Source organism: Mustela putorius, unplaced genomic scaffold (assembly GCF_011764305.1).
Source record: "Mustela putorius furo isolate JIRA1106 unplaced genomic scaffold, ASM1176430v1.1 tig00537227_pilon_pilon_pilon, whole genome shotgun sequence".
Taxonomy (NCBI): Eukaryota; Metazoa; Chordata; class Mammalia; order Carnivora; family Mustelidae; genus Mustela; species Mustela putorius.
In genome coordinates this window covers 411,332-434,887 of record NW_025422368.1, presented here as the reverse complement: position 1 = coordinate 434,887, position 23,556 = coordinate 411,332, and the positions used below count along the sequence as shown (strand labels likewise).

The following is a 23,556-nucleotide window of genomic DNA, read 5'->3' as shown; positions in this document are numbered from 1 at the left end:
TCCAAATTGGCAAAGAAGAATTTAAACTATCACTCTTTGCAGATGATATGAAATCATATGTGGAAAGCCCAAAAGATTCCACTCCAATTCTGCTAGAACTTGTACAGGAATTCAGTAAAGTTTCAGGATATAAAATCAATGCACAGAAATTAGTTCCATTTCTTTACAACAACAACCAGACAGAAGAAAGAGAAATTGAGGAGTCAATCCCATTTACAATTGCACCCAAACCCATAAGATACCTAGGAATAAACCTAACCAAAGAGGCAAAGAATCTATACTCAGAAAACTATAAAGTACTCATGAAAGAAATTTAGGAAGATACAAAGAAATGGAAAAATGTTCCCTGCTCATGGATTGGAAGAACAAATATTGTGAAAATGTCTATGCTACCTAAGGCAATCTACACATTTAATGCAATCCTTATCAAAATCCCATCCATTTTTTTTTCAAAGAAATGGAACAAATAATCCTAAAATGTATATGGAACAAGAAAATACCTTGAATAGCTAGAGGAATATTGAAAAAGAAAGTCAAAGTTAGTGACATCCCAATTCTAGACTTCAAGCTCTAGTACAAAGGTGTCATCATCAAGACAGTATGGTACTAGCACTAAAACAGACACTGTTTTTGTTCAATGGACACTGTTCTGTTCAATGGAACAGAATAGAGAGCCCAGAAGTAGACCATAACTCTATGGTCAACTAATCTTTGACAAAGCAGGAAAGAATGTCCAATGGAATAAAGACAGTCTCTTCTACAAATGGTGTTGGGAAAATTGGACAGCCACATTCAGAAAAATGAAACTGGACCATTTCCTTACACCACAAACAAAAATAGATACAAAATGGATGAAGAACCTTGATGTGAGAAAGTAATCCATCAAAATCCTTGAGGAGAACACAGGCAACAACCTCTTCGACCTCAGCCATAGCAACTTCTTCCTAAGAACATCGCCTAAGGCAAGGGAATAAAGGGCAAAAATGAACTATTCGGAATTCATCAAGATCAAAAGCTTTTCTTGCACAGCAAAGGAAACAGTTAACAAAGCCAAAAGACAACTGACAGAATGAGAAAAGATATTTGCAAATGACATATCAGATAAAGGGCTAGTATCCAAAATCTATAAAGAGCTTATCAAACTCAACACCCAAAGAACAAATAATCCAATCAAGAAATGGGCAGAGGACATGAACCAACATTTCTGCAAAGAAGACATCCAGATGGCCAACAGACACATGAAAAAATGCTCCATATCACTTGGTATCAGGGAAATACAAATCAAAACTACAAAGAGATATCCTCTCACACCAGTCAGAATGGCTAAAATTAACAAGTCAGGAAATGACAGATGTTGGCAAAGATGTGGAGAAAGGGGAACCCTCCTACACTGTTGGTCGGAATGCAAGCTGGTGCAACCACTCTGGAAAACAGCATGGAGGTTCCTCAAAAAGTTGAAAATAGAGCTGCCCTATGAATTAGCAATCCCACTACTGGGTATTTACGGTAAAGATACAAATGTAGTGGGGTGCCTGGGTGGCTCAATGGGTTGCAGCCTCTGCTTTCGGCTCGGGTCATGGTCCCGGAGTGCTGGGATTGAGCCCCTCATCAGGCTCTCTGCTCGGCAGGGAGCCTGCCTCCCCTCCTTTCTCTCTGCCTGTTTCTCTGCACATTTGTGATCTCTGCGTGTCAAATAAGTAAATAATAACTTTAAAAAAAATTTAAAAAGATACAAATGTAGTGATCCGAATGGGTATGTGCACCCAAATGTTTATAGCAGCAATGTCCACAATAGCCAAACTATGGAAAGAACCTAGATGTCTTTCAACAGATGAATGGATAAAAATGATGTGCTGTATATACACAATGGAATACTATGCAACCATCAAAAGAAATGAGATCTTGCCATTTTTGACGATGTGGATAGAACTAGAGGGTATAATGCTTAGCAAAATAAGTCAATCCTCTGAGAAAGACAACTTTCTTATGGTCTCCTTGATATGAGGAAGTGGAGATGCAACTTGGGGGATTTGGGAGTAAGCAAAGAATAAATGGGATTGGGAGGGATACAAACTATAAGAGACTCTTAATCTCAAAAAACAAACTGAGGGTTGTGATGGGGAGAGTGTAGGGAGAGGCTGGTGGGTTTATGGACATTGGGGAGGGTATGTGTTATGGTGAGTGCTGTGAAATGTGTAAACCTGGCGATTCACAGATCTGTACCCTTGGGACTAATAATACATTATATATTAATAAAAAAATTTAAAACATTTTTTAAAAGTGTCATTGCTGATTTTTGGCATCTAGTTCTGGTTTTATAGAGCCAAATCTATCTTTTGTTCTAAATTTTTAAACAGCATTATTGAGATATAATTGACATTCAATAAGCTTTACATATTTAAAGTGCACAATTTTATACGTTTTGACATATTGTATGTTCCCAAGAAAATAACACCATAATTGCAATCATAAATATATCAATTATTCTTCAAAGTTTTCTTGTGCCCCTTGTCAAATCCTTCCTTCTTGGTCCCCACATCCCTACCTTCACTGCTGCTTATTTATAACCAACCATTTTTCATCAGGCTTATTTTATTCAATGTGAGTTTTTGAGATTCATCCACATCATTATGTGTATCTATAACTCACTCTTCATATTTCTGAGAAAAATTCCATTTGTGGATATATCATAATTTGCTTACTATTCACCTGATAAAATATATTTTGTCATTTTAGTTTTAAGGCACTTACAAATAAAGCTGCTATGAGCCTCTATGCACACATTTCTCTAATGACATATCCTTTCATTTCATTGTAGATTGGATAAAAACCTAGGAGTGGAATGGCTGGAGCATTCAGAAAGTATATGTGTAACTTTTTAAGAAACCAGTTTTCCAAAGTAATCACATGATTTTACAGTCCCACCAGTGGTGTAGGATTCTTTTCCTTCCTTCCTTCCTTCCTTCCTTCCTTCCTTCCTTCCTTCCTTCCATTTCTTTCTTCTTAAGACTTTATTTATTGGAGAAAGAAAGAGAGAGACAGACAGTGAGAGAGAACCAGAACAGGAAGGAGAGGGAGGGAGCCTAACTTGGGACTTGATTCCAACACTCTTGGGTCATGACCTGAGCTGAAGGCTGACACTTAACTGACTGAGCCACCCTGGCACCCGCTATGGTCCACTTATTTTGTATGATCATTTTTTTTTTTACTTTTACACATTCTAGTAGGTGTTGTGGTATTTCCTTGTGATTTTCATTTTTGTACACTTAATAGCAAATGTGTTCATTATCTTTTCATGCATTTCGTTGCCATCTGTATATTTTCTTTGGTAAGGCAGCTGTTTAAATCATTTGCCTATTTTTAAATTAGGTTGTGAGTTTTCTTATTTTTTTATTAACATATAATGTATTATTTGTTTCAGGGGTACAGATCTGTGATTCATCAGTCTTACACAATTCACAGCACTCCCCATAGCACATACCCTCCCCAACACTTTTTTTAATTTAAAAAAAATTTTTAGGATGCAGTTCCCTTGTGGAGATGTAACATGAGGGCTGGGTGGATGTTCATGTTCAGTTTCACATTAAACCCTGCCAATACCAGTAAGAGCCTGGTAAAATTGGTGCACTGAGTCATATTGCTGATGAATGGAATTTCAGGTCCCATCTCAGCCCCACTGATACCTTTCCAAAGAAAGAAGGGCAGTGGCTTATACAGTCTCATTGCCTGAGTAGGAATGGATGATTACCTCTATGCCAGTCCTCACTGCCACCAGCGAGGGGTGTGGGTAGGTATAGTTATTACCAGTTTGTTGCTCTAGGCTCCTAGTAAGGCTCTGCTGATAGGAGAAAGCTCTTTATAAGCATTGGGTCATATTTTTACAGCTCTGTGGCACAGCTGTAATTATTATTACTGTTTGCAGATAAATCAAAATACTAGAGTCCTGCAACTTGTGTAGTGTGGTGCCTCTGGGAAGTGGTGAAGTTCGGATTGAAATGAAGATCCCTGACTCTAGTGGTTGTTCTCTAGTTTTCATCATTGTATGGTCATATTTCATAGTTGTATATGCAAGTTGTTGAATGTTAGGTACACAGAGTAAAGCAAGGTCCAGTGTTAAAGAGACACCCTGATCTCCTTTTGCTACCCTGAAAGCAGAAGTGATTATTTTATGGGGGAAGAGTAAATATTTCTGATAAAATTCCACTTAACATCAGTAGTGCTGATATACTAAATTCTCTGTAACAGGTTTGCTATTATTTTTCTTCAAACTCAGAGAGCAGTATAGCTGTTGTTAATTGGTGCTGTAAGACTCAAATATTGTTTTGGGGTGCCTGGGTGGCTCCATTTTTTGTGTCTGCCTTCAGGTCTGGTGATGATCCCAGAGTCCTGGGATTAAGCTTGCATTGGGCTCCCTGCTCAGCGGGGACCCTGCTTCTCTCTCCCTCTGCCTGCCTCTCTGCCTACTTGTGCTCTCTTTCTATCAGATGAATAAATAAAATCTTAATAAAAATACAATCAAGTATTGTTTGGAGGATAGTTGTGCTTTTCTCTTATAGGGTTAAACACATGGTAAAATCAGAAAGGATCCATACTATTGTACATTGTCATGAACAAAACAAAACAAATCTGGATTTAGTAAAGAGAGAGTTTATTCTAAAAAGATTATTGTAAGTATGAAAGCGTACTGCAATAGGGGTAACTATTGCAATAGAAAGAATATTGCAACCATAAGATTTGCCAAGTGTCTCAAAGGTAGGGAAAAGTAGCTTTTCTTGTGCACAAGGAACCCCACAAGCAGGATGTGGGAAAGTGGGATAATAGGTATGGGGAGATGGGAAGAAAAGTTGGCTATCTGATTAGGCATAGATTGGGAAGTGACCAAAGAGTTCAAGGAAGAAAAAAAAGCCCAAAAAAACCTTTTGGGTAGTCATGATCTCAGATGTTTAATGAACCCTAAAGTTGCAAAGAGTGAAAAAAGTCATCTTTGGATGAAGACTATAGCTGAGATGGAAAATCAGCTTCATTCATCACCAATGTGAAACTTCCAAAATCATTAAAACTGGCATCTGGCTGGTAGGTGGGGAAAAAAGTGTTGGTGAATCACGTATTAGATATTTTATAGGCCAGGTTTAAAAATGGTGCACATCACTTCTACAGACATTCTTTTAACTATAACAGAGGGTACATAGTCACACCTGGCAGTGTAGAAATATGGCAAAAAAAAAAAAGTAGTCTATTGTGTTTCCAGGATAACATCCAACATGTTTGGCGAACATCAATTATCAATTTCTGTCAGACACTAAGAGCAAATAGGCACAGAGTTTGGTTTTAGCGGAGAGTAAAAATGTGGAATAGTGCTCACAGTGAGCTGTTTAAAAAGAAAGTGAGAGTGTCCGTATGACTAGAGAATAAATGATATACAGACGAACTGTTTTAGAAGCCTCTTTGTCCTTCCTTTCAGCTGGATTCATAGACTCATTTCTCCTTTACATCTTTGAGAGGAATGCAATCTTTTTAATTGAGTCATGGAAAGCTTGCTTCACTTGCTTGTTTCTCAGTGTGTAAATAAAGGGATTCAACATTGGTGAGACAGAAGTAATAAGAAGTGAAATCCCTTTATTAATAGCTACTTCATCTTTGGCTGAAGGTTTGACATAAATGAAGATGCAGCTGCCATAAATAATGGAAACAACAATCATGTGGGAAGAACAAGTGGAAAAGGCCTTTTTTCTTTGCTGGGCAGAGGGAAATCTTAGAATGGTCCCAATGATATAAATGTAGGAAAGAACTATACACATGAGGGTGATGATGAAGGTCAACACAGCACAGACGATAACCATCTGTTCTATCAACCATGTGTCTGAGCAAGAGATCTTCAGGAGAGGAGATGCATCACAACAAAAATGATCAATGATGTTTGAATCACAGAATTCCAGGCCCAAACCTAGACTAATTGGTGGGAGAATGATCATCAGTGCTGCTACCCAACAGAAGAGGATGAAGTTCTTGCAGACTTTATTGCTCATGATGGTCAGGTAATGCAGGGGTTTGCAGATGACTACATAGTGGTCATAGGACATGGTGGCCAGGAGAAAAAAATCTGTTACTGCAAAGAGGTCTGTAAACAATAGTTGACTGACACAAGCATTATAGGTAATAGACTTGTCCCCAGATGATATGTTATATAAGAATCTGGGGACACAAGAAGTTGTGAATGAAATTTCTAAGAAGGAGAAATTTTGGAGGAAAAAATACATTGGTGTTTTAAGGTGGGAATCAATCAGAGTGATGGTGATGATGGTTAGGTTTCCAGATATACTCAGGATGTAGGAAAGAAACAGAAAGATAAAGAGCAAAATTTTCAGTCGAGGGTCCTCTGTCAGTCCCAGCAAGATGAAAGTTGGTAGTGCTGTTTGGTTTCCTCATCCTTGACTACTGTTTTTTGCCCAATCTGCTTGAAACAATAAAGAAGGCTACATGAAGAACTCCAAAGTCCTGGCCAATGTCTAACTTTAAGAGAAATAACTCTGAGAGTGATTCCTATACAACTGGTTAGTTGAAAAGTGAGCACATAACAATGACAATGACAATGTTTGAATACCTCTTGGGGTCACACGAAGTGACTTCACATTTTAATCACGTATTTATTTTCTGCTGCTGCTTCTAATAAATCTACAACTAGCTATACTTGGTGTCAGTTCAACGTATCATCTTATAAACATCATTAAAAAAAAATCCTCCCTCCATAAATTGCTTTTGAATCAACAATTCTGCCCTCCCCAAATTTTCTATCTGCAGACATTCTTCCCGTAGAGACGATTAAAAAAAAAAAAAAAAAAAAAAAAAAAAAAAAAAAAAAAAAAAAACAACAGAACAAAACAAAACAAAACAAAAAAACTAACTAACAATGGTCTTTGGCAAGAATATCCCAATATTAAAGTTTACATGTGTGTTACTTGTTAAACAGACAATGAATCCTTACTGCATAGTTTACCCAGTGTCAGCTTATTTAGATCATCTTCTTGGAAGTGTGTTTTTGACACTTTTATTGGAAAAAAGACATTTTTATTGGCTATATTTTCTTAAAGATTCATTTGAATGTTTTAACAGTCCATTTTTTTCTTCAGGTTTTCACCATAGAAATTTTACTTCAAAGGTACACATTTAACATTGTAATATTTACCTTTGGCTGTATTTTCTTTCTACTTTCAGAATAGAATATCTATGTGATATATTTTGATGTTTCCTGGGATATCCTTGTGCTAAGAAGAATTTCTCCCCAGGTTGGAAGCTGAGGTTTGGGATTGTAATGTCTCATTCTGTACTTTCTTCTAGATTTCTTTAATAGTAAAAGTCCCAACATACTCTAACTGCTACTATTTTGTATTATCTTGATCTTGAGAACTTTTCCCCCTTTTTTCATGTCAAAGGGTTCTCCTTAAGAGCAGATTGTTGATATTAAAATTCTAAACTGAATTTCCATTGTTTTTTGTTTTTTTTTTCTAAACACATTTGAGAACGACATAGCATTCCTTGGATATCGCATAGCAATGTGTTGGATTCAGAATTTATTACAAAGAAGTAAGGGAATGTTAGAAGTATGTTTAGAGTTGAAGAACCATACATATCCCTGGTTGTTTTTGTTTGTTTTTGGCGAGTCTTGTTTCAGTTTGAAACACCATCAACCACCTTATTACAAATGACATTTAGCAATATTAGCTTTAAGAGGTTTTAACCATTTCTTAATTATGCTTACATACATTTTCACTTAAAGTTCACCTGCATGGCGATTGTCTTCTTTGTCCTACTAACCATTTGTACATCAATTCATCTGAGTATTGCAACATTTAAACTACTCTAGCCAAGGTCACCACTAGCCTCCCTTTTGTTTCACTCATTAAACAAAATTCAGTTTTCACTTAACTCAAACTCTGTGGCATATGAGACTATAAACTGCTAATTTAAGAAACTCTTTACAGCTTTATTCCCACTATTTCACATTTCCTTGAACTTCTTCCTACTGCTTTGTCTATTCTTTTTCATTCTCTTCCATGATTTTTTCCCCCAATCCCTATGGCTATTTATTCATCTGAAATATCTTCTCTAGAAAATCCTTTCTTTCACTTTCTCTTATAAATGAGGTAATTCTTACAAGTAAGTTGATTTCAGATAGGCTGATAATCCCCAAATTTATATTGCCAGGGAATAGTACATCTTTCAGGGTTCTGATTTCAACATTCAGCCTATTAACATCTAGATCTGATTTAGAGGGTTTGAGTTTACACTTTCCCTTTTTCCTTTTGGAGTGGCTTTGAGCAATTTGCTTAATGTGCAAAATTTAGGTAAAATGATGTTTACATCTTAGGGTTATACTGAGAAATTCAGATAATATAGATAAGATATATACAGCTGCATTTAGAATACGGTAAACACTCATTATTATTAACTACATTTAGTATCCTTATTTTGTTATCTTATTCTTATTGAGAGTCCTGTAGATATTTCATATTTCAAGATTTAAATATGCCTCTCAGATTTGTATATCCTTTCTTATCAATCTTAAGTCTCACATAAGGATATTCTTTATTGTTCCTTTTTCTTTTTCCCCATTATCAGTTTAACACTTGGTCTTGCCATTTTGGTTTTCTTCTTAATTTGTTTCTTTTACTCTCTCACTCAAAATACTAATTTTACTGTGGGTGTCTTTATCTCATAACTAAAATATTGCAAAAGTGTATTAACATACACTTTAACATAAGTCTTTGCTTCTCCCTTTAATATTTTAAAAATCAGTGCAATCAGAATCATTTTTTTGAAAAACCCAGATATGATTAATTCTCACTTATGTTTTGTGAAAAAATGTTTCTGAACTGTTATTAACTGACATTCATCCCATACCAGATGTTTCCTTAAAACTCTTGATTCATTTCTCGGTTGCATGAAAGTTAATTCATTTTGGCTTTACATAATTGAGAAGAGTAGAAGAAGGAATATATTTATGGATTTTAAGTTTCAAGTGCATCAAGCATTTAGATTAATGGAATATTTTCAGGCAATAAATATTTCTTTCAGAGTAGTGACTAAGGACAAGGTTTTTCATTTTTAGAGAATTTGTGAAATTTGTTTAGCAGGGGATAAGAAAGTTGGGGGATAGTTAGAGAATTTGATGGTTCTGCATGAGATCTCTATGTTTGGGGCCCTTTGCTATCTTCCAGTGATACAGAGCCAGAATAACAGAAGGAAAGAACATGAGATACACTTCAGCAAGTTTTTGTTTTTGTTTTTGTTTTTTTCTTGTAGAGATCTAAGGAGGAAAATAATAGGAAGTAACTAGTTGTTCTTTGAACACAGGTTAAAAGGGCTTTAGAAAGTCACATAGTTTTTCCATTTTCAAGACTGGTATAGAATTTGAAGAAGGTTGTTCTCATGCCTAATGATAACAAGGAAACTAAAATGGAACACTTGATATTTCATACATTTTCCTGTATTGCAATTTGCTGCATAAATAATAAGAGTGTCTTAAAACTTATACAGAGAACTACTAGACCATAAGAGTAATATGGGAAGGGAAACAAGAGGTCGATCCCAAAGTAGTAGAGACAAAATAGATATTTGAGGACCTGAAAAGATGATGCATATTCTGGTAATGCCAACTGTGATGGATGCTGATATTTCTTTACCTCTTAATATCAGAAGTGTGCAAATGTACAAGAATTAAGGCAAAGCTGGGTTGAGGGTGGCAATAGATATATGGTAATGGCTCATGAAAATGTGATAGATAGATGGTGGAATTAGTTAGAGAGGGAAGACACTGATACTAAGTTGAATTAAAAAATAAACTTTTATGTATTGTTTTCAGAGTTCGTAAATGAATTTTTGTAACCCAAGCAATAGTTTTAATCCTTTCCATCACTCCCTTTTGCCTTCATTATAAAATTTAAGTTTCTTAGTGAACATATGGAGATCTTTCTAATATTTCCAGTATCAATTCATATAGTTGACCGAATTTCTTATTCTATTTTCCTAGTATACTTACACTGGCTACTATCTTACCATCCTAGTAGGCATATACCACTATGATATATAACAGAATATTACTCAGGCTTAAAAAAGAGTGAAATGTTTCCATCTGCAGCAGCATGGATGGATCTGCAGAATATAATGCTAAATGAAACAAGTCAGTTACGGAAAGACAAATACCATATGATTTCACTCATCTGTGGAATTTAAGAAACAAGTGAATGAACAAAGAAAAAAAGAGACAAATGAGAAAACAGATTCTTAAATAGAGGAGCCAGACTGGTTGTAACCAGAGGGGAGATGGGTGGAGCCTGGGTGAACTAGATAAAGGGATTAAGAGTATATACTTACCTTGATGAACACTGAGTACTGTATCAAATTGTTGAATCATTATATTGTACACCTGAAACTAATATAACACTGTTAATTATAGTACAATAAAAAGAAAGATAGTATTTTATAGTGACAAAGAGTACAGTCTACGAAGTCAGTCTGCTGGTTTCACATCTCCTCATTCAATTTGGTTCAGTTATTTACTAGCAGTTCCCATAAAAGGACACACTTAAAATTATCTGTGGAAATTCCTATATGCTGATCCTTTTGTCTTTAGTGATTTTTATACTTGCACGCTCTTCCTTCCCTATCCCTCTTTCAAAGTTTTGGTTTAGGTATACATTTCACTAGGAATCTATGCATAATCCTTTAAGATAGAAGTAGCTTTTCTTCTTAATATTCCCACTGTAGTCTATGACTATTCTTTATTATTATTATTATTATTACTTATTATGTTATGTTAGTTACCATATAGTACATCATTAGCTTTTGATGTATGACTATTCTTATGATAGTTCTTATGATCAGCTTGTCAGTGTTGACAAATTTTATTTTGAACGTTATTGAGAGAAAGAGAGAGTGAGAGAATGAGAGGGCAGGCATGTGTGTGAGCATGGAGGGAGGGGTAAAAGGAAAGGGAGAGAGAATCTCAAGCAGCCTCCATGCTCAGCTAGAGTTGAGGAGGGACTCAGACTCATCACACTGAGATCATGACCTGAGCCAAAATCAAGGGTAGAACACTTAACTGACTGAGCCAGCCAGGCACCCCTTTCCTTAGTTTTTTATAGAGCTTGTGAATTCTGGTGCCTCTGATAACCTGTTCAATGCTCTGTAAAGAAATACTAAGGGCTGAGTTCATTGACCCTGCAATTTTGGACATGAGGCAATAGGTATTTCAGATTTCTTTCTCAACTTTCATTAGGTTATTAATTATATGGGCAGCTATTTCCTTTTGTAAATAAAGAGTCTATGTCCCTTTTCCCCCCTCCAGTACAAGAACGAAAAGGTTATCTTTGGGAAAAATTGATTAGTTTATTATATGAATGGTTTCACTAATTTCTAGCAGTCTGGACCCAACAAGAAACATAGAAGTGTGTTTTTCTAAAGTCTGGTGAATTGAAGCATGTTAATTCTATCAAGACAGTAACATAAAAAAATGTCAGAGTCCTATAGATAGGAAATTACCTTGGATTGTAGGCATCTCTGTGGAAAAGTAGCACTGATCTATGGTCAAGGGGAGAAATAATTAACTGATAACTGGGCACTCTTTTAAACAGGATCATTTAGGAATTGAACCCTCTGAACCAAACTGAGAAAATTCCTTAAAGTACTCAGTGCTTCCTTGTGGCATTCTAACTCAGAGTACAGTCCCAGATTCCCAAACTCTCCTTTCTTTCTGATCACTAACACTTATCTTCTGTGATCCTGGGATATTAAGTGAATGTCCTGGTTAACCACTCTAATTCAGGTGTATTTTCAATTTAGTGTAGTTCAAGGAGTATTTGTGTTTATAATTAGCTCATTGTTCCCTAACAACAACATTGCTAATAATATGGCACTCTGATGCAGGCACGGGTGCATCTTGGTATAAATATATATTGATTGGTAAGTGTGATGTTGTGGGCCAGGTCATTTCTGTTTGTTCTTCCTATTTCTATGAATTAATTCAAAACATATTTATTGAGAACCCATGATATGTTTGGTATTGGTATAGATACTAAAGATGAAAAGAGTGAACAAGTAGTGCATGAACAATGTATCTTGGAACACTGAAAAAATTAAATTAAATTAAAAAAAAAAAAAGACATGAGTAGCCTGATTTAAAAAAAAAAAAAAAAAGGCGTCAACAGTTATTGACCCATCTGCACTGATGTGTGTATCAAATATCTCCAGTGAGTCAAATCCCTTAAAATTTATTTTTTCTACAAGGAAATAACATTTTAGACATTCTGGTTTTTGCTTTTGACCATAGAGAAAAAATGCTCAGTTTTCTCTCCATTGAGGATGACATATAGTTTGGGGTTTTCATATATGGCCTTTATTATGTTGAGGTTTGCTTTCTCTCTCCCAACTTTGTTGAGAGTTTTTATTTTTTTTAATTTTTTATTTTTTATAAACATATATTTTTATCCCCAGGGGTACAGGTCTGTGAATCACCAGGTTTACACACTTCACAGCACTCACCAAATCACATACCCTCCCCAATGTCCAAAATCCCACCCCCTTCTCCCAAAACCCCTCCCCCCGGCAACCCTCAGTTTGTTTTGTGAGATTAAGAGTCACTTATGGTTTGTCTACCTCCCAATCCCATCTTGTTTCATTTATTCTTCTTCTACCCACTTAAGCCTCCATGTTGCATCACCACTTCCTCATATCAGGGAGATCATATGATAGTTGTCTTTCTCTGCTTGACTTATTTCGCTAAGCATGACACGCTCTAGTTCCATCCATGTTGTTGCAAATGGCAAGATTTCATTTCTTTTGATGGCTGCATAGTATTCCATTGTGTATATATACCACATCTTCTTGATCCATTCATCTGTTGATGGACATCTAGGTTCTTTCCATAGTTTGGCTATTGTGGACATTGCTGCTATAAACATTCGGGTGCATGTGCCCCTTTGGATCACTACATTTGTATCTTTAGGATAAATACCCAATAGTGCAATTGCTAGGTCATAGGGCAGTTCTATTTTCAACATTTTGAGGAACCTCCATGCTGTTTTCCAGAGTGGCTGCACCAGCTTGCATTCCCACCAACAGTGTAGGAGGGTTCCCCTTTCTCCGCATCCTCGCCAGCATCTGTCATTTCCTGACTTGTTGATTTTAGCCATTCTGACTGGTGTGAGGTGATATCTCATTATGGTTTTGATTTGTATTTCCCTGATGCCGAGTGATATGGAGCACTTTTTCATGTGTCTGTTGGCCATCTGGATGTCTTCTTTGCAGAAATGTCTGTTCATGTCCTCTGCCCATTTCTTGATTGGATTATTTGTTCTTTGGGTGTTGAGTTTGCTAAGTTCTTTATAGATTCTGGACACTAGTCCTTTATCTGATATGTCGTTTGCAAATATCTTCTCCCATTCTGTCAGTTGTCTTTTGATTTTGTTAACTGTTTCCTTTGCTGTGCAAAAGCTTTTGATCTTGATGAAATCCCAGTAGTTCATTTTTTCCCTTGCTTCCCTTGCCTTTTGCGTTGTTCCTAGGAAGATGTTGCTGCGGCAGAGGTCGAAGAGGTTGCTGCCCGTGTTCTCCTCAAGGATTTTGATGGATTCCTTTCATACATTGAGGTCCTTCATCCATTTTGAGTCTATTTTTGTGTGTGGTGTAAGGAAATGGTCCAATTTCATTTTTCTGCATGTGGCTGTCCAATTTTCCCAGCACCATTTATTGAAAAGGCTGTCTTTTTTCCATTGGACATTCTTTCCTGCTTTGTCGAAGATGAGTTGACCATAGAGTTGAGGGTCTATTTCTGGGCTCTCTATTCTGTTCCATTGATCTATGTGTCTGTTTTTGTGCCAGTACCATGCTGTCTTGATGATGACAGCTTTGTAATAGAGCCTGAAGTCCGGAATTGTGATGCCACCAACGTTGGCTTTCTTTTTCAATATCCCTTTGGCTATTCAAGGTCTTTTCTGGTTCCATATAAATTTTAGCATTATTTGTTCCATTTCTTTGAAAAAGATGGATGGTACTTTGATAGGGATTGCATTAAATGTGTAGATTGCTTTAGGTAGCATAGACATTTTCACAATATTTATTCTTCCAATCCAGGAGCATGGAACATTTTTCCATTTCTTTGTGTCTTCCTCAATTTCTTTCATGAGTCCTTTATAGTTTTCTGAGTATAGATTCTGTGTCTCTTTGGTTAGGTTTATTCCTAGGTATCTTATGGTTTTGGATGCAATTGTAAATGGGATTGACTCCTTAATATCTCTTTCTTCTGTCTTGCTGTTGGTGTAGAGAAATGCAACTGATTTCTGTGCATTGATTTTCTATCCTGACACTTTACTGAATTCCTGTATAAGTTCTAGCAGTTTTGGAGTGGAGTCTTTTGGGTTTTCCACATATAGTATCATATCATCTGCGAAGAGTGATAATTTGACTTCTTCTTTGCCGATTTGGATGCCTTTAATTTCCTTTTGTTGTCTGATTGCTGAGGCTAGGACCTCTAGTACGATGTTGAATAGCAGTGGTGATAATGGACATCCCTGCCGTGTTCCTGACCTTAGCGGAAAAGCTTTCAGTTTTTCTCCATTGAGAATGATATTTGCGGTGGGTTTTTCATAGATGGCTTTGATGATATTGAGGTATGTGCCCTCTATCCCTACAGTTTGAAGAGGTTTGATCAGGAAGGGATGTTGTACTTTGTCAAATGCTTTTTCAGCATCTATTGAGAGTATCATATGGTTCTTGTTCTTTCTTTTATTGATGTGTTGTATCACATTGACAGATTTGTGGATGTTGAACCAACCTTGCAGCCCTGGAATAAATCCCACTTGGTCGTGGTGAATAATCTTTTTAATGTACTGTTGAATCCTATTGGCTAGTATTTTGTTGAGTATTTTCGCATCTGTGTTCATCAAGGATATTGGTATGTAGCTCTCGTTTTTGATGGGATCCTTGTCTGGTTTTGGGATCAAGGTGATGCTGGCCTCATGAAATGAGTTTGGAAGTTTTCCTTCCATTTCTATTTTTTGGAAGAGTTTCAGGAGAATAGGAATTAGTTCTTCTTTAAATGTTTGGTAGAATTCCCCCGGGAAGCTGTCTGGCCCTGGGCTTTTGTTTGTTTGGAGATTTTTAATGACTGTTTCAATCTCCTTACTGGTTATGGGTCTGTTCAGGCTTTCTATTTCTTCCTGGTTCATTTGTGGTAGTTTATATGTTTCTAGGAATGCATCCATTTCTTCCAGATTGTCAAATTTATTGGCGTAGAGTTGCTCATAGTATGTTCTTATAATTGTTTGTATTTCTTTGGTGTTAGTTGTGATCTCTCCTCTTTCATTCATGATTTTATTTATTTGGGTCCTTTCTCTTTTCTTTTTGCTAAGTCGGGCCAGGGGTTTATCAATTTTATTAATTCTTTCAAAGAACCAGCTCCTACTTTCGTTGATTTGTTCTATTGTTTTTTTGGTTTCTATTTCATTGATTTCTGCTCTGATCTTTATGATTTCTCTTCTCCTGCTGGGCTTAGGGTTTCTTTCTTGTTCTTTCTCCAGCTCCTTTAGGTGTAGGGTTAGGTTGTGTACCTGAGACCTTTCTTGTTTCTTGAGAAAGGCTTGTACCGCTATATATTTTCCTCTCAGGACTGCCTTTGTTGTGTCCCACAGATTTTGAACCGTTGTATTTTCATTTCAATTGTTTCCATGATTTTTTTCAATTCTTCTTTAATTTCACGGTTGACCCAGTCATTCTTTAGAAGGATACTGTTTAGTCTCCATGTATTTGGGTTCTTTCCAAACTTCCTTTTGTGGTTGAGTTCTAGCTTTAGAGCATTGTGGTCTGAAAATATGCAGGGAATGATCCCAATCTTTTGATACCGGTTGAGTCCTGATTTAGGACCGAGGATGTGATCTATTCTGGAGAATGTTCCATGTGCACTAGAGAAGAATGTGTATTCTGTTGCTTTGGGATGAAATATTCTGAATATATCTGTGATGTCCATCTGGTCCAGTGTGTCGTTTAAGGCCTTTATTTCCTTGCTGATCTTTTGCTTGGATGACCTGTCCATTTCAGTGAGGGGAGTGTTAAAGTCCCCTACTATTATTGTCTTATTGTTTATGTGTTTCTTTGATTTTGTTATTAATTGGTTTATATAATTGGCTGCTCCCACATTGGGGGCATAGATATTTAAAATTGTTAAATCTTCTTGTTGGACAGACCCTTTGAGTATGATATAGTGTCCTTCCTCATCTCTTATTATAGTCTTTGGCTTAAAATCTAATTGATCTGATATAAGGATTGCCACTCCTGCTTTCTTCTGATGTCCATTAGCATGGTAAATTCTTTTCCACCCCCTCACTTTAAATCTGGAGGTGTCCTCGGGCTTAAAATGAGTTTCTTGGAGGCAACATATAGATGGGTTTTGTTTTTTTATCCATTCTGATACCCTGTGTCTTTTGACAGGGGCTTTTAGCCCATTCACAGTCAGGGTAACTATTGAGAGATATGAATTTAGTGCCATTGTATTGCCTGTAAGGTGACTGTTACTGTATATGGTCTCTGTTCCTTTCTGATCTACCACTTGTAGGCTCTCTCTTTGCTTAGAGGACCCCTTTCAATATTTCCTGTAGGGCTGGTTTGGTATTTGCAAATTCTTTCAGTTGTTGTTTGTCCTGGAAGCTTTTAATCTCTCCTTCTATTTTCAATGACAGCCTAGCTGGGTATAGTATTCTTGGCTGCATGTTTTTCTCATTTAGTGCTCTGAAAATATCATGCCAGCTCTTTCTGGCCTGCCAGGTATCTGTAGATAAGTCAGCTGCCAATCTAATATTTTTACCATTGTATGTTACAGACTTCTTTTCCCGGGCTGCTTTCAGGATTTTCTCTTTGTCATTGAGACTTGTAAATTTTACTATTAGGTGACGGGGTGTGGGCCTATTCTTATTGATTTTGAGGGGCGTTCTCTGAACCTCCTGAATTTTGATGCTCGTTCCCTTTGCCATATTGGGGAAATTCTCCCCAATAATTCTCTCCAGTATACCTTCTGCTCCCCTCTCTCTTTCTTCTTCTTCTGGAATCCCAATTATTCTAATGTTGTTTCGTCTTATGGTGTCACTTATCTCTCGAATTCTCCCCTCGTGGTCCAGTAGCTGTTTGTCCCTCTTTTGCTCAGCTTCTTTATTCTCTGTCATTTGGTCTTCTATATCACTAATTCTTTCTTCTGCCTCATTTATCCTAGCAGTGAGAGCCTCCATTTTTGATTTCACCTCATTAATAGCGTTTTTGATTTCACCTTGGTTAGATTTTAGTTCTTTTATTTCTCCAGAAAGGGCTTTTATATCTCTCGAGAGGGTTTCTCTAATATCTTCCATGCCTTTTTCGAGCCCGGCTAGAACCTTGAGAATTGTCATTCTGATCTCTAGATCTGACATATAACCGATGTCTGTATTGATTAGGTCCCTAGCCTTCGGTACTGCCTCTTGTTCTTTTTTTTGTGTTGAATTTTTACGTCTTGTCATTTTGTCCAGATAAGAGTAAATGAAGGGGCAAGTAAAATACTAAAAGGGTGGCAACAACCCCAGGAAAATATGCTTTAACCAAATTAGAAGAGATCCAAAATCGTGAGTGGGGAGAAAGGGGATAAAAAGATGTTCAAAAAGGAAGAAAGAAAAAAACAACAAAAAGAAAAGGAAAAAAAGAAAAGAAAAGAAAAGAATTTTTAGAAAAAGAAAACACCTAAGAAAAATGTAAAAAAGAAAAAATATATATATTTGATAAACTAGTAAAAAATCGTTAAAAAAGAAAAAGGTAACAGTTAAAAAAAATTTTACCTGAAAGCGAGAAAAAAAAAATGAAAAAGAAAAAATTAAATTAACTGCAAGACTAAAAAAAATCACAGGAAAAAAGCCATGAATTCCGTGCTTGGCTTTCTCCTCCTCTGGAATTCTGCTGCTCTCCTTCGTATTGAAACCGCCCTCCTTGGTAGGTGAACTTGGTCTCGGCTGGATTTCTTGTTGATCTTCTGGGGGAGGGGCCTGTTGTAGTGATTCTCAAGTGTCTTTGCCCCAGGCGGAATTACACCGCCCTTACTCGGGGCCGGGGTGAGTAATCCGCTCGGGTTTGCTTTCAGGAGCTTTTGTTCCCTGAGCGCTTTCCGTAGAGTTCCAGAGGACGGGAATACAAATGGCGGCCTCCTGGTCTCCGGCCGGAGGAGCCGAGAGCCCAGGGCCCCACTCCTCAGTGCGCGCTCAGAGAACCGGGCACAGTTACTCCCGTCTGCCTGACCTCCGGCCGCGCTCCGAGCTCACCGAGCCTGCGATCGGCTCAAGGTCACCCCGAGCTGCGAGCTTACTGTCGGCTCTGTCTCTGTAGCCGGCTTTCCCGTTCCAATACCCACAAGCTCTGTGACACTCAGACACCCCGATCCTTCTGTGACCCTGCGGGAGCTGAGGCCACGCTGACCCCGTGTGGGCTTCGCCCCGGTTTAGCCTCTGGAGCGATGTCCCTCAGCGGAACAGACTTTTAAAAGTCCTGATTTTGTGCGCGGTTGCTCCGCCGCTTGCCGGGAGCCGGCCCCTCCCCCCGGGGTTTATCTTCCCGTCACTTTGGATTCACTTCTCAGCCGGTCCTACCTTTCAGAAAGTGGTTGTTTTTCTGTTTCCAGAATTGCTGTTCTTCTTCTCTTGGATCTGCCGATGGATTTTCAGGTGTTTGCAATCTTTAGATAAGCTATCTAGCTGATCTCCGGCTAGCTGAAGCAGTCTCAGCTTGCTACTTCTCCGCCATCTTGACTCCTCCTCTTGTTGAGAGTTTTTATCATGAATGGGTGTTGTACTTCATCAGATTATTTTTCTGATTGAAAGGATCATATGGTTCTTATCCTTTCTTTTATGTATATGTTGTATCACAGTGATCAATTTATGGGTATTGAACCACCCTGGAAGTCAAGAATAAATCCCACTTGATCATGTTGAATGATTCTATTAGTACACTGTTTTTTGATTTGCTAGTGTTCTGTTGAGAGTTTTCACATCCATTTTCATCAGGGATATTGGCCTATAGTTCTCCTTTTTTAGTGGTAACTTTGATTTGGATATAAGTATAATACTGGCCTCAAAGAATGAATTTGGATGTTTTCTTTCAATTTCTACTTTTGGGAATACTTTGAGAAGTATAGGTATTAACTATTCTTTGAATGTTTAGTAGAATTCACCTGGGAAGCCATCTGGCCCTGGACTCTGGTTTGTTGGGAGATTACTGATTATTGATTTCATTTCTCTGTTGGTTATCAGTCTGTTCAAGTTTTCCATTATCTTTCTATTTGATTTTTGGTAATTTATATATGACTAGAAATTTATCTATTTCTTCCAGGCTGTCCAATTTGTTGGTAATATTTTTTCATAATATTTTCTTAAAATTCTTTGTATTTCTGTGGTGTTGATAGTTATTTCTCCTCTTTAATTTGTGATTTTTTTAGTCTTTTTTTTATTAATGAGTCTGGGAAAGGTTTGTCAGTTTTATTGATTTTTTAATTTTTAAATTTTTAATTAATTTATTTTTAAAGTTTTTATTTGTTTGACAGGGAGAGACATAGCAAGAGAGGAAATATAAGCAGGGGGAGTGGGAGGGGGAGAAGCAGGTTTCCTGCTGAACAGTGAATCTGATGTGGAGCTCAAACCCGGGACCCTGGGATCACGACCTGTGCAGAAGGCAGATGCTTAAGGACTGGGCCACCTAGGGACTGCTATTAATGTTTCTAAATTTTTAAATTAGCATATAATGTACTATTTATATCAGGGGTACATGTCTGTGATTCTTCAGTCTTACACAATTCATAGTATTCACTATAGGACATACCTTCCCCAATGTCCATCACACAGCCACCCCATCCTTCCCACACCCCCTCCATTCCAGCAGCCCTCAGTTCATTTCCTCAGATTAAGAGTCTCTTATGATTTTTCTCCTTCTCTGATTTCATCTTGTTGCATTGTTCTTTCCCTTCCCTTATGATCCACTGTCTTGTTTCTCAAATTTCTCATATCAGTGAGATCATATGATAATGGTCTTTCTTTGATTGACTTATTTTTTTTTTAAAGATTTTATTTATTTATTTTACAGAGAGAGATCACAAGTAGGCAGAGAGGCAGGCAGAGAGAGGAGGAAGCAGGCTCCTTGCTGAGCAGAGAGCCCGATGCGGGACTCAATCCCAGGACCCTGAGATCACGACCTGAGCCGAAGGCAGCGGCTTAACCCACTGAGCCACCCAGGCGCCCTGATTGACTTATTTTGCTTAGGATAATAACCTCTAATTCCACCCATATCATTGCAAATGGCAAGAGTTCATTTTTGATATTGCATAATATTCTGTTGTTTATATATACTATATCTTCTTTATCCATTCATCTGTTGATGGACATCTAGGCTCTTTCAATAGTTTGGCTATTGTGGACATGGCTGCTATAAACATTCGGGTGCATGTGTCCCTTCAGATCGCTACACTTGTATCTTTGTGGCAAATACCTAGTAATGCAATTGTTGGGTTGTGGGATAGCCCTATTTTCAACTTTTTGAGGAACCTCCAACTTTTTTCTAGAGTGGCTGGACCAGCTTGCATTCACTAGAGTGTAGGAGGGTTCCCCTTTCTCTGCATCCTCACCAACATCTTAGTTTCCTAACATGTTAATTTTAGACATTCTAACTGGGGTGAGGTAGTATCTCATTGAGGTTTTGATTTGTATTTCCCTGATGCTGAGTGATGTGGAGCACTTTTTCATGTGTCTGTTGGCCATTTGGATGTGGTCTTTGCAGAAATATCTTTTCATATCTTCTGCCTATTTCTTGATTGGATTAAAATTTATTCTTTGGTGTTGTTTGATAAGTTCTTTATAGATTTTGGATACTAGCCCTCTATGTGATATGTCATTTGCAAATATCTTCTCCCATTCTGTCAGTTGTCTTTTGGATTTGTTGACTGTTCCCTTTGCTGTGCAAAAGCTTTCTATCTTGAAGAAGTCCCAATAGTTCACTTTTGCCTTTGCTTCCCTTGCATTTGGTGATTTTTCTAGGAAGAGGTTGTTGTGACTAAAGTTGAAAAGGTTGCTGTCTGTGTTCTCCTCAAGGATTTTGATATCTCACATTGAGTTCTTTCATACATTTGAGACTATTTTTGTGTGTGAAGTAAAGAAATGGTCTGGTTTCATTCTTCTGCATTCCAACATAATTTGTTAAAGAGAATATTTTCTTTTCATTGGGTATTCTTTTCTGCTTTGTCAAAGATTAGCTAACCACAGAGTGAAGGGTTCATTTATGGGCTCTCCATTCTGTTCCACTGATCAATGTGTTTCTTTTTGTGCCAGTACTGTACTGTCTTGATGATCATATCTTTGTAATAGAGCTTGAAGTCCAGAATTGTGATGCTGCCAACTCTGGTTTTGTTTTTCATCATCCTTCTTGGCTATTTGGGGTCCTTTGTAGTTCCATACAAGTTTTAGGATTATTTGTTCCATTTCTTTGAAGAAATTGATGGTATTTTCATAGGGATTGCTTTAAATGTGTAGATTGTTCTCGGTAGCATCGACGTTTTCACAATGTTTGTTCTTCCAATCCATGAGCATGGAACGTTTTTCCATTTCCTTGTGTCTTAATCAATTTCTTTCATGAGTATTCTAGAGTTTTCTGAGTATAGGTTTTTTGCCTCATTGGTTGAATTATTCCTAGATATCTTGTGGCTTTGGGTGCCATTGTAAATGGAATTGACTCCTTAATTTCTCTTTCTTCTGTCTTATTGTTGGTATGTAGAAATGCACCTGATTTCTGTGCACTGATTTTATATCCTGACACTTTACTGAATTTCTGTATGAGTTCTAGAAGTTTTGGGGTGGAGTCTTTTGGGTTTTCCACATAAAGTAGCATATCATCTGCAAAAAGTGAAGTTTGATTTCTTTTCCAAACTGGATGTTTTTTATTTCTTTGTGTTGCCTGATTGCTGAGGCTAAGACTTCTAGTACTATTTTGAATAACAGTGGTGATAGTGGAAATCCCTGCCATGTTCCTGACCTTAGGGGAAAAGTTCTCAGTCTTTCCCATTGAGAATGATATTCTCTATGGGTTCTTCATAGATGGCTTTGATGATATTGAGGTTTGTACTCTACCCTGTGAAGAGTTTTGATCAAGAAAGGATGCTATACTTTGTCACATGCTTTTTCTGCATCTATTGGGAGTATCATATGGTTTTTGTTCTTTCCTTTATTAATGTATTATATCACATTAATTGCTTTGCAGATGTTAAGCCAACCTTGCAGACCAGGAATAAATACCACTTGGTTGTGGTGAATAATCCTTTTCATGTACTGTTGGATTCTACGGGCTAGTATTTTGGTCAGAATTTTTACATCTGTGTTCATCAAGGATACTGGTTTGTAATTCTCCTTTTTGATGGAGTCTTTGTCTGGTTTGGAGATCAAGGTAATGCTGGTCACATAAAATGAGTTTGGTAGTTTTCCTTCTATTTCTATTTCTTGGAACAGTTTTAGGAGAATAGAAATTAATTCTTTAAATGCTTGGTAGAATTCCCCTGGGAAGCTGTCTGGCCCTGGGCCCTTGTTTGTTGGGAGATTTTTGGTGACTGCTTCAGTATCCATACTGGTGATGGGTCTGTTCAGGTATTCTATTTCTTCCTGGTTCAGTTGTGGTAGTTTATATGTCTCTAGGAATGCATCCATTTCTTCCAGATTATAAAATCTGCTGGCATATATTTGCTCATAATATGTTCTTATACTTGTTTGTATTTCTTTGGTGTTGGTTGTGATCTCTCCTCTTTCATTCATGATTTTATTTACTTGTGTCCTCTCTCTCCTTTTTGAGATGTCTGGCCAAGAGTTTATTAAACCTCATTAATTATTTCGAAGAACCAGCTTCTAGTTTTGTTGATCTGTTCTACTGTTCTTTTGGTTTCTATTTCATTGATTTCTGCTCTGATCTTTATTATTTCTGTTCTGCTGGGTTTAGATTTTCTTTGCTGTTCTTTCTTCAGCTCCTTTAGATGTAGGGTTAGGCTTTGTCTTTCTTTCTTTCTTTCTTTGTTTCTTTCTTTCTCTTTTCCTACCTCATTTCTTATTATAGTTTTTGTTTAAAATCTAATTTGTTTGATATAAGGATTGCCACCACAGCTTTCTTTTGATGCCCATTAACATGGTAAATGATTTTTCACCTCCTCACTTTAAATCTAGAGGTGTCTTTGGGTCTACAATGAGTCTCTTGAAGACAGCATCTTTTGGGTCTTTTTAAATTATCTTATCTGATACCTGTGTCTTTAATTGGCACCTTCAGCACATTTACATTGAGTAACTATTGAAAGATATAAATTTGGTGCCATTGTATTGCCTTTAAGGTGATTGTTACTGTATATTGTCTGTTCCTTTCTGATTTATGTTACTTTTAGGGTCTCTTTTTGCTTACTGGACCCCTTTCAATATTTCCTGTAGGGCTGGTTTGGTGTTTGAAATTCATTTAGTTTTTGTTTGTCCTGGAATCTTTTTATCT

General features: G+C 37.1%; 1 protein-coding gene across 1 annotated transcript in view; it reads right to left on the bottom strand.

Annotated features, from left to right (window-relative positions):
* Positions 1-5,486: 5,486 nt before the first annotated feature.
* The window catches only part of LOC101692176 (olfactory receptor 6C2-like), a 30,608-nt gene continuing 12,538 nt past the window's right edge, over positions 5,487-23,556 (bottom strand). The window contains exon 2 of the mRNA XM_045073220.1: positions 5,487-6,421. Within this exon, the coding sequence (XP_044929155.1) occupies positions 5,487-6,421 (935 nt within the window). The remainder of the gene's footprint in view (positions 6,422-23,556) is intronic.